The sequence below is a fragment of the Hypanus sabinus genome, chromosome 6, assembly GCF_030144855.1.
Source record: "Hypanus sabinus isolate sHypSab1 chromosome 6, sHypSab1.hap1, whole genome shotgun sequence".
NCBI lineage: Eukaryota > Metazoa > Chordata > Chondrichthyes > Myliobatiformes > Dasyatidae > Hypanus > Hypanus sabinus.
In genome coordinates this window covers 62,767,995-62,780,639 of record NC_082711.1, presented here as the reverse complement: position 1 = coordinate 62,780,639, position 12,645 = coordinate 62,767,995, and the positions used below count along the sequence as shown (strand labels likewise).

At 36.0% G+C, this 12,645-nt stretch overlaps 1 protein-coding gene across 4 annotated transcripts in view; it reads right to left on the bottom strand.

Annotated features, from left to right (window-relative positions):
* Positions 1–12,645, bottom strand: part of akap9 (A kinase (PRKA) anchor protein 9) — a 208,072-nt gene that overhangs the window by 83,469 nt on the left and 111,958 nt on the right. For all 4 annotated transcript variants that reach the window (XM_059972268.1, XM_059972269.1, XM_059972271.1 and 1 more), the window contains one exon: positions 5,761–5,923. In XM_059972268.1, the coding sequence (XP_059828251.1) occupies positions 5,761–5,923 (163 nt within the window). The remainder of the gene's footprint in view (positions 1–5,760; positions 5,924–12,645) is intronic.

Here is a 12,645-nt window from a genome sequence, read left to right as displayed (position 1 = left end):
CTATGATAGAGGTATGCAAAATTATAGGGTGTACAGATAGGGTAAATGTAAGCAGGCTTTTTCCAGTGAGGTTGGGTGAGACTGGAACTAGAGGTCACGCGTTGGGGCTGAAAGGTGAAATGTTTAAGGGGAACTTCTTCACTCAGCGGGTGTGGAACGAGCTGCCAGTGGAAGTGGTGGAGGCGGGTTTAAATTCAGCACTGAAGAGAAAATTGGATAGGTATATGGATGGTAGAGGTATGGAGGTCTATGGTCCGGGTGCAGGTCGATGGGACCAGGCAGGTTATGGGTTCGGCATGGACTAGATGGGCCAAAAGGCCTGTTTCTGTGCTATACTGTTTTATCACTCTATGACTTTATAAAATATTGGTCACACTACTGCTGGAGTTCTGATTACCAAGGTACAGGACAGGATTCAGAGGAGATTCGCCAGGCCACTGCCTGTGATGGAGCATGTCAGCTATGAGAAGAGACCGGAGAAACTAGTTCTGCTCTCCCTGAAGTGGGAGGGGGGGGGTGTTAAAAGCAGACATAATTGAGGAGCATAAAATGATGATGAGTAAAAGATATAAGAGGACAGGTTTAAGGCAATCGGAGGGGTGTGAAGAGATTCAGAGTGACCTTCTTCACCCAGAAGGGGCTAAGCACCCACAATGCATTGCAGGAGAATGTTTTGAGCTGGGTCATTGACATTATTTAAGTGGCTAGAGATTATCTATAGATGGTTAGGGGTCAAGTGCTAGGAGATAGGGTTCATGTGAAAGGGTGTCCAATGGACCAATTGCCTTTTTTCTATGCTGTATGATTCTATGATTCTACGTGTAAGGACTGAATGCATTCCTTAAAATAAAGACTGATTCATATTTTCATGTCTTGATCTTATTAGCTCCACTCTGCAACTCATTGTTTTTGACTGATCAGACAAACTAAAATGTCAATGCTTTAAATGAAAAGTTATAAGAATGTTTCTTAATAAGCTAGTAACCTTATTCTACACTATCATTAGTTAGCCAACTTAAGCTAGATGTTACTTTCATATTACCATTAAGAGAAAACAGCAACTTGTGTAATTTAAAATGAGTTAAACAGGCAAAATATCATTGAAATCCTAATCCACACAAAATATCTAAATCCAAAAAGTAGGCAAAAGCTTGTACAAATGCCAAAATTAATTTTTTAAAAATCTCCCAAACAACATGCTGTTCTTCTGCACAACAGAACATATAAATACTCTGCAACTAAATGTAAGCCAAATTTACTTAAATTGCAAAATTAAGGATGAAATTGCAAATTTTATGTAGATTGCATTTTATATATCTGCAAAATGTTGAAAGAATAAAACATTTCTGAACAAGAAGTGTTTGCGGCACCTTTGATCTACATTCTGGCTCTGGTTTAACCTGCAATAACCATTAGATTGATTTAACAACATCTGATATACCCTTCATTGTGTATCATCGTTATTAAGAGTGATAACGATACCTACATGTGAGATAAAGCATTTGTATGCTACAGTAATCCAACATCAAAAGCACCATGGTGGCCAGCCACACAAATGATAGTATTGGAAAGCAGTTTTCATTTCAGAACGTATTTAGTTTCCCATGAAATGCATAATTTACACATACCATTTACCATGTATCATGAACCAGTGAATTTTTAATCAAGTGAATGTTATCTCAAGTATTTATTCTGCTAATGTAATGGGAAAATTTAACTTACAAAAGATCAGAACAAGATTTTCAAATTTTGAAAATCCTTCAAGTACATTTTTACCTTTCTATGCTAATACTCAAATAAACTATTTTAAATTTGTATTTAAAAAGTATAATTTAACAATGCTGATATCACCTTTTAATTACATATATCATTGAGAATTCTTAATTATTTTTCATGCAATGATAAAATCTTCAGCTTTTTTGATAATATATTGCAAGCAAATGCCAGTGTAGCTAAAGACTAAATAGTTTGATGCTCTTCAATTATGTCATAAGATCCAACAAAATTGTCACCTGCAATTGCACAAAACAGAATTTATATTTAGGACATTCAGGTCATGTGCTTTTACCTCCTATTCACTTTTAAACAAGTAAGTTAATTCCTTAATTAAAACATTTAAAAGTGTAATACAATGGATGCGGGTTAAGAGATTAAAAAAAAATAATCCTGTAACTTAATTCTCAGCAATCCATTTCTGTAATATTTTTGGTTACAGTATTTAACTACTTTTAGACACTTAAAAAAGCACAGTAAAATTAAAGGCTGGAATGAGAAGACTGAAATCAAAATTCTGCTCACATTAATCAATGCCAGTATTTATTGTCCACCCTTTATCATGCTGAACCAAGGTAGGAGTTAAGATTCTGTTAGTCCCAAAATCATATTGACTATAGTGAATTTGCATCTTTTCTTCCCTTAAGGGCTTCAACGATGAGCTTGAATTTTCATGGTCTTGATTTTTTAAATTCCACATTATTTTAAATGTCCCAGCTGCTTTTTAAGTTTCAAACTTGTCCCTGGATCAAGTAATTAATTGCAGTAAGCTAAACATTATGCTAATACACCTCTGAATAAGAAAGCTAAGTGGTTGAAGGAATTAGCTTGCAACCATGAAAGGGAGAAAACTGCGTTTATCTCAAAGGGTTTTACATGTGGTAGTGGATGGGTGGCAGTGACAGTCACTCACCCTTATCCAAACATAAGCAAAGTTGAGTTGTATTGAACCAGTCAAAGATGAAAAAGCTCTTGTCCTACCATCACCATGTTTTTACACCACAGGCAATGTTTGAAGCTTGTTTTCTCCTCATCCTCCAAATGAAATATCTTGCTGCAACAATGCATAATTTTAAGGTTCAGGAAGAACAGTGATAGAAACTTAATATTCTGACTCCCTAATTTGGACTGGTAGAAAACACATTTGGTAAATTGGTGCATTATCATACTCTTGAGCGCATATAGTACAGGTAAGAGTTATCTGCCAGGTTATGTTACTATACATGCCCCTGCGGTTTCAGTACACTAGTATATCATACTCTTAGAGATACAGCAACAATTTTTGCTCTGACATATTTGAGCACTTGTGATCTAGATTTAAAACTTCAGTACAGTGAAATAATGTCAGCAATGCATTTATTAACCATTACACTAAGCCTATCCTCCTTGTTGGATGCAAGCTATTCCATGATATAAATTGTAGAGAAGCAGCACCATTCTCCCAATAAACTGTAAATATTTTCTGGCAACATCAGAATCAGGGCTATTTTTGTGAATGGAAGTCTGTGACTAACACAGAATGCCTCACTATTTGTCAGGAACATTGATAATTTGAATATGAGTGTAGAAGGTATGATTAATAAATTAACTGAATGCAAGGTAACTGGTGGTGTTATTGATTGTGAGAAGCACAGTCTTTGACGACATAATGATATTAGTGTTGCTAATTTGGGCAAATGGCAGATGGAATTTAATCCTCAAAAATGCAAGGTGATGCTGAGATATAAGCAATGATGTGTCCATAGAAAGTACTCTGGGATTAAGGGACATTTGGTGTACGTATATATAAGCATTCCCCAGAGCAGCACAGTTGGATAATTAGAATATTAATTAAGTTATACTGTGAACTGCACTGGTGACCAGAAATATGAATTGCATTGGAAAGGGCATAGAGGAGATTCACCAAAATGTTCCCTGAACTGTATGAAGAAGGACTGAAAAGTTGTGTTTGTTTCCCCTGGAACAGAGAAAGCTGAAGCGAAACCCAATTGAGGTCCAAAAAATTATGAGGGGCATAACTAACGTTAGAGTAGATACCAGGAAATTTGTCCCCTTAGCAACGATGCCTATAATCAGAGTTCAGAGTTCTAAGGTGAAGGGTAATTCAGAGAACGAAGTTTTTTATTCAGAGTTGATGAAATGTGGAACATGCTGACTGAGGGATGGTGAAGGAAGGTAATGTCACAAAATTTTGGTATTTAGAAGAGGAATATACAGGAAACTATGGGCCAAGTGCTGGAAAACAATATTAGTATAGATAATATAGATTAGCAATTGTTAAGCAGTGCAGGCATGGTGGACTCAAAGGCATGCTTTCTGTACTCTATGACATTTTTTTGCTGCAATAGTTAACTGGTCAGTTTTATTTATTTAAGTGAACTGCTTATAAACAATTCAAAAGTGGTTAAATACCAATCTGTCCTGAGAGTGTGAAAGGCATTTCATTAATGCCAAATCTTGATTTATATTTAAACTGGCTGCTATAACAATATTTAATCTTGCAAGGTTAATTCTAAAACTGTAGCTATGGCCAAAACAGCACCGGCGTTTCATTGTGTTTTCAATTATGTTAGTAAGTAGATCATTTCATGTAAGTGGCTCTCTGTTTCCATAATAATTAGATTATGTGGTTACTTATAAACTACTGTGAAACTCCAGTGGGGATGAGGGTGAGCAAATTGGGATCCTACAACCATTTGTGGTAACTAATGAAACAAATGAGAACAAGGATGAAGATTGTACCTGTGACAAATTAAGGTTGAATGTCAGTGGCTCCAGAAATGTAGCTCAATACATTACATAATCTTTAAGAACTATCTTAAAATAAGAACTGTTGCTTATCTGCATTGTAATTTCTTTAACTGCAACACTATATTCTGCATTCACTTATCATTTTACTGCCTTGATACAATTTTATATGGCAAGATATCTGCATTGCATGCAAACCAAAAGCTTTTCACTGCATCTCTGTTTATATGACAATAATAAGCTGATAAACCAATTTTATTGAAAGATAGCTCTCCAAATGCTCAAACCGATCCCAACAGTATGGCTGTTGTTTTTTGTCATGTTTTGCGAGCAGTTTCATCTGGAACAACCAGCATTTACCCTTGCTTGCAGAGTCTGAATTTACTAGCCCAACTCATTTGAGGAAATCATCTCTAAATTCTGCGCTAACTTAGATGTCATATGAATCACAAGTCTTATCATTACAATTGAAATGTTACGATTGTGAGCAAAAGATAAGGCAGCTAAATACTTTGCTGTTCCTTGATGTATTAGTTAATTATTTAACTGGATTCAGTGCTTCAGAGCATTTTCAGTTAAACACTTAAAACTGATAATATTTTAATCATTTCAATTTAAAATTACATTCTGATGCATTCAACAATCTTGATTTACACAAAGCTAATAGCATGGCTTTGCTATTATCATTTTTCTTGAGGAAATGTATCCTTGGCATTTGCTCTTGCCTATTGAAATATCTGAGCCAAGTCAAAGAAGGAGCTGGCACTTATGCACAGCCTTGTCAATGGGGATCAACAGGCTCAACTAACAATATTAACCTGCTAATGTGGACAAGAAACATGCACAATTAAATTCTGATAATCTGGCATCCTTAGGACTTCACTAGTACTGGACTAGCAGATTTTGCAGACTATTGAAGGTTACTTCTGTTAATACTCCAAAACATTTAGTTGATCCTCTTTGGATGCCACAATAAATTTTCAGTAAATCTGATGTGTACAAAGGGAGTGCAGGGCCTAGGGCTCAGGTGAGCATAAAAGGACTACAAGAACAAATGCCACAAGTACCTGATACCAAACCTCTGGAATTTCTCAGCAAATCAGATTGCAGATTATTGGAGTTTTACTGTAGTTTTGGTGACTAGTGTACGGTGGGTCATACTTACAAAAATCTATCTATATATATCTTCCATTATTATTTTATGGTTGGTATATAAATTACTGAGATGCTTTAACATACTTTCTGCTTTATGAAGCTCCAACGCCAGCTGCTCCCTGGCCTTCAATTCTTCATTAAGTCTTTCAAGGAGTTCTTCCTGGTGTTTACGCAAATTAGCAATCAGCTCTTTCTGAGCGAGAGATTCTCGGACCAGTTCTGTCTGAGCGATCCTGGCATGATCAAGCTACAGGAAGATCACATGAAAAAAATATTGTTACTTGTATCAACTTAAACAACTCACATATAATATAGAGTAACACAGAATTTAAAACAAGTTTAATTCACTAAGAAATTAAGTGTATTTAGAAATTTGCAGTTAACACGTTTAGGCTTTGCTTTTGTGCTCTACACATTGGTATGCTCTGGTACTTATCACTAAAGGTGGCATTACAAACTCTTACCACCTCCAATTTTAATTTTAGAATACCATGTTGATACCATATTCATTCGAAAATATTGCTGTCAGAAAGATTACATTTATACCCTCAATTCATTACACTAAATGCTCTGCATTTCCAATATACATATAATATGTAAATTGGATATGAAAATCTCCATTTCATTAAGCTTTGAAAATGTTTTATAATGATTAGTAAATCACAAATTCTACCTTGGATAATCTGACATTATTTTCTAATGAAACAATGGTTCTTGAGCACAAAATGTCAAACTATTTACTTCTGAAAATCGACTTGCTTTCAAAGTTTGAGTCTCCAGATCTCTGTGACAATGATGGCGCAGCCCTGACAAGTTGGCTCTCTGTCTGGTCTGGGGAGCAGCCAAATATCAGACCAGAAGTCCCTTCAAAGAACTGTGAGAATGGCTGAGAAGATCGCAGAGGTCTCCCTACCATCCATCGGGGACATTTATCAGGTATGCTGCATATCAGGGTCCTTAGTATTATTAAGGATCCCAACCATCCATCCAGCGTCTTCTTAAGACTTTCTACCATCAGGTAAGAGACTCATAAGATCAGTCAGGATAAGAAACAGTTTCCTTCCTCAGGCGATTAGGCTTCTGAACTCCCTGCCATATTGTATTCAAAGTATCACTGGTTAATCCACTCTGGACCTTACAATATTTAATTTATTCATGTTAGTTTGTTTATTTATGTGAAATCATCTGCAGATTTCATCCTTCCTTTCCTAAGTTATTATATGTTATGTGTGTTTTGTTTACTGCAGCGCTTTACACTCTGGTTCGGAGAAACGTCGCTTTGTTTGACAGTATACACGTATATAGTTAAATGACAATAAACCCGACTTGCGTTGACTTTCTGACTCTTGACAAACTGTGTCAATAAATGCATCTTACTTTCTACAATTAAGACTATTTGAATAAGGAGAGTGCACAGGTGGAATATCTGGAGCTCACTCGAAGGAAGTTGATTTTCTGATGGAGGCAAGCAGGTAGGATGGGAAGAATGAAGCCATACTGGCTCCAAGTTCTTGCAAAACTACTACATAGCAGGTTGAAGATTTCAGAAAACAAAAAAAAATGTTCATTTCCAAATTAAATAGTTTCCTAAGGGAAAGTGATTCCTTCTAAAATAGGATCAGTGAGATGTTAGGCAGGTTTATAGTTTAAGACTGCTCTATTAAAAATTTCAGACAGCATCCATTAATAGTAAAAATCCCCCAAAGAGACCTGATTAACCTGGCTCTATTTTAATTTTTGTTTCAGTATCAAAAACATCATGAAATACAGAACATGAAGATAATATTTTATAGCAAAACTAAATCATGCTTAGTGAGATAAATGGAGTCTAGACAGGAATGAACATGGCAACTTTATCCTAACCAATGACATGAGAAATTCTTTTCTTTTTGGTTTGTATACCTACTGTTTATAGTTTACTTTCATATGAAAATATACATTAGGAGTAGGCCACTCGGTCACCTGAAGTGTCAATAAATTAAAACATTAATTCTGATTCTCTCTCTACAGATGGGACCTGATCTGCCAAGTGTTTCTAGCATTTGTGATCCTTTTAATTAGATTTTCGATGAGAATGTTAACTTCTCATATTCCTTTCTTTTCTATACATTGATTTAATAAAATGGTCCAAATAAAAACTGATCTTAATGGGAAATTATTTTGGACGAGTTACACAAGATTCCATAAAGTCACATTCAAAACAAAAAAGGAAAATGCAATGCTCTGTATATGATTTTTAACTAAACACGAATGGCGATACTTTGTTGCATTAAAAGACTAAGATTCATATATCACAATCATTCTACAAAAATGGTCTGAATATTTAGATTGGAATTTAATCATACATGTATCAATCTCATAAGACCCCTTGAGATTTGTGTTCTCAAGTCTTTTAAAAGGGTCAAGAATTCTGCTGGGAGTTTATCCAAGAATAGGAATTTGATAGAAAGGTTCTTTTACTGGAATGAAACACAATCTTAGTTCTTAATCAAAGTTATACATTAAAAAATAAATTCACTGTAAGATTTTATATACCATCCATAAAGTAATTTCCCTCATCCGAAATCTCAGTACATAAACTCTTAGCGAGTAAAATGGCACTTATGCTTCCCATCTCTCTCATGGAAAATCTATGATAATTTAAAACCTAATGTATTCAAGTCTTTGTATTTTATTTAAAACATTAACACAATTATCAGTGGAATATCTTGATCCAATTTAAACTTAGCATTTAACATGAATGCAATGCTTACAGCAGCTTATCCCCAATTCATTTTTGCAAGTTTAGCTTTTTTTAAAACTGTAAGGTGAAGCTAAACATACACTATTTTGGCAACGTATTAACAAGTCATCCAACAAAAGAGAAGATTCTATCAAATTTGAGCCATCAATGAGACTAATTTGACATTCTTAAAACAAGCTAGTACAAGTATGAAGCACCAAATAGATGTTGATATGTAGTCTCACTTTGTACGTCAAAAAAACCCCAAATCAATCTTATATCTCAAATCTGTGCAATAAAGTGCGTGAAGATTCACTGTCACATGAACTACTGAACTCACTGTGAGACTTTGCTGTTGTGTGCTGGGGCAGTAACAGACACCAACAGAATCAACAAACTCATTCGTAAGGCCAGTGATGTTGTGGGGGTGGAACTGGACTCTCTGAGGGTGGTGTCTGAAAAGAGGATGCTGTCCAAGTTGCATGCCATCTTGGACAATGTCTCCCATCCACTCCATAATGTACTGGTTAGACACAGGAGTACGTTCAGCCAGAGACTCATTCCACTGAGATGCAACATTGATCATCGTAGGAAGTCATTCTGGCCTGTGGCCATCAAACTTTACAATTCCTCCCTCGGAGTGTCAGACACCTTGAGCCAATAGGCTGGTCCTGGGCTTATTTCCACTTGGAATAAGTTACTTATTATTATTTAATTATTTATGGTTTTATATTGCTATATTTCTACATATTCTTGCTATTCTTGGTTGGTGCGACTGTAACAAAACCCAATTTCCCTCGGGATCAATAAAGTATGTCTCTCTGTCTGTCTTTGGATGACCGTAATATTTCTAAACTTGTTATTAAACAGCTTTGTTCTTAAATTACACTTCTATAAAAATTTTCGATGGTAGTATAAAACTCATGATCACCACCTAATCTGTTGTGAATTAAACAGTAACACCAAAATACTACTGTAATAATAGATTAAATGGATTTCTCAGCATTTCGACCAGAGATATTCAGCTAATTACACACAAACCAAAATTCCAATTTTCAATTTTGTAGTTATTCCATTTGTACAAATGTCTTAATTGGTCTTAACGTCTTAGAAGGTCTTAATTGTTTAAAATACACAAAATAGAGAACAGACATGCATTTATTTCAAATTATAGACAATTCTTAAAATGTTTAAAACTCTCTCAATAATTCATCATGCTTATACAAATACCTCTATGAAATATTCTTTTAATCTTTACTGAACTCAGAACACACTACTTGCTAAAAACCTTATTTTTTCTCCACTCCAACTCAACAAAACCAAACCAGAACAGTGTTGATACTTACTGTATAAGGTGGTGAAGGCAGAGAGATCTGCGTAATTACTTTTAGTGTGCGTTTAGCTCCATTCTCACTGTGACAGATTACTGTGCGCACCACTATTGAATTTGTTTCTGATAAATGTATTAGAGAAGAACAAGGCAGTGCCAATGGGATTTGTGACTTAACCTCATAGACTTCATCTTCATCACTTTCTTCCAAAACAGTACTTAAAGTATTAGAAGCACAACGTCGCTGAGGGGGCTCCATCTCATTAAGATTCTCATGCTATTTTTGCAATGTGCGCTTTCACTACATTGCAAACACTCCTATATCTTTACTGCTGATCCCATTGTTGACAAATTAGTATCTGTTGTAACATTAACCAACAAATATTACAGTTGCCACTTTGAAAACTTCAGTTCCATTCAATTCCAGTTAAAAACAAACAAATGATAATTTGCTTATTTCAACCTGGTGACTTCCTTTTCACCAACTTTAAAATACTTCACATGATTGCCATGCATTTTCTTTATCCGACGCGTGAATGCTGAGTCAGCGTGTCAACACCACAATAAAATTCACTGCTAATTTAAAGCAGCCTGTTTAACCCAAGTATTCTTCAAAGTTTTATCTTGGTCCCAATTACATGAATAGATCACTGGAGATCCTCTATAGGTCTACTAACATCTTAGGATACCACAGTACATTCAACATTGAGACAGACTGTCATGCACTTTCACTTCTCGTCGAATGGTTCTTTTCTGCACCAGCATGAACGGCGGCCTGCTTCCTGAACTTGGATTACACATAACACTGCTTCCTGGATTAAGATTTTTTTTACACTCGCAGGAGAGGGAGTGACTTCATTTTAATATCTCCCAGCAACGAGGCAGGTGTGACCACAGAGATCAGTCAACACGCAGCAGGTAAAACAGGATCCAAAATCCACGTCAGTTCATGAACTGTGCCAAGTAGTTTGCATTTCTTTCCCCAGAAGGAATTCAAAAGCTAGATATTGAAATACATTCCACAGTCTGATAATCCAGAATTAAAAGACAAATTTGGTTCAGTTGTACATTGTTAATGAAGTCAGAAGATTGCAGACAAGCCCAATCCAGAACTTCGGCATTTTACAGCAGGCTGACACTTCAACAATGTACAGAAGGAGTGTCATGCATCAAAGATATTGTTTTCCAGATGAGATGTTTAAATCAGGCTCCACCTGTCTTGTCTCATAAAGCTCTTCTAGTCACAGGTGAGGAACTTCCACAGTAGGCTGTGGACATTAATTCCTCAAACAACACCAATGCAAAGATTATCTGGTCATTTTCTGTGACATTTTGCTTAGTGTTTTGAAAGAGGAAACTGAAGAGATTGTGGATATTGATTAATATTTCTGTAACATCTGAGTAATATTGTAAATATATTATTTGATTAAGCATTTTTTGTTGATTTAAATATTTTGTTACGGGTTATATGTGAAGTACATGAATGGAATGCATCATTACACCATCACGTCACATGCACACACCTTGTTTTAAATAAAAACAAAACTAAGACACACCAGCTGCCTGGTCTGCTGAGTTCCTCCAGCACTTTGTGAGTGTTGCTTGGATTTCCAGCATCTGCAGACATTCTCTTGCTTGTAACAAAACTAAGATCCGTTCTTAGGCTCCCATCTTCTGCTTGCGATTAGTTTTATGTTTTGGAATTACAAAACATAATAGTGGCATCAAGTAAGTTTTAAAATGAAATGAGATGACTGTTGAATTACAACAAGATATTTATGTTTTAAAACAAGTGTGGCATGCTTTCTTCGCAAGAGAGAAATGGTCGAGTTTTTTTTTAAAAAGGCATGAAACTGACCTATTCACAGTCAATAAACAGTGAATTCCAGGTAGCAAGCAGAAATGGCTGGTTACATCAGAAAAATAGATGAGTTGGATTACACAAGAGATACTGGATTTTGTATTCTGAGTGAAAAGAGCACTATTTTAAAGCAAATGGAATAGCCAATGAGAAACATGCCAGTTTTTCTGAGTGTAATAGGTGGAAGAGCATATAGCTTGCTTAGAATTTTGACTGCTTCAACCAAACCAGCTAAAATGAACTTTGTTGACATCATGAAAGTAATGCAGGAACATTTAGAACTGGAACCATTCTTGATTGCAGAACACTTTAGGCTTCAAAAGTGAAATAAAAAGGAAGAGGAATCATTTTTAGTGTACGTGGCTGACTGAAGAAATTGTCTGAGCATTGTCAGTTCAGTGATTGGGCTTAATGATACACTGAAAGATTGTTTCGTTTGTGGAATATTTCAAGAGAGCATTCAAAAAAGGCTCCTAACTGAAGCACAACTCACATTTAAAAGAGCAGTTGAAGTTGCTGTATCAGTGGTAACAGCAGACAGAAAGACAATTGAGCTGCAAGCTGCAGTCAGGAATCTATTAATACCATCTATAAGTTTGCTGTTGATAAAACCACTGTTGGCAGAATCTCAGATGAAGACAAGAGTGCGTACAGAAAAAAGATACACCAGCTAGTTGAGTGGTGTTGCAGCAACCACCTTGCACTCAACGTCAGTAAGACCAAAGAGCTAATTGTGGACTTCAAGAAGGGTAAGTCAAGGGGCCACAAACCAATCTTCATAGAAAGATCAGAAGTGGAGAGAGCATGCGATTTCAAATTCCTGGGAGTCAAGTTCTCTGAGGAGCTAACCTGGTTCCAACATATTGATGTAGCTATAAAGACGGCAGGACAGCTGCTATATTTCATTAGGAGTTTGAGGGGATTTGGTTTGTCACTTAAAACACGCGAACTTCTATAGATGTACAATGGAGAACATTCAAACTTCCTGACAGGTTGCATCTCTGTCCAGAATGCGGGGGGGGGGGGGGGGGGTGGTGGTGGTATTACACGGGATCA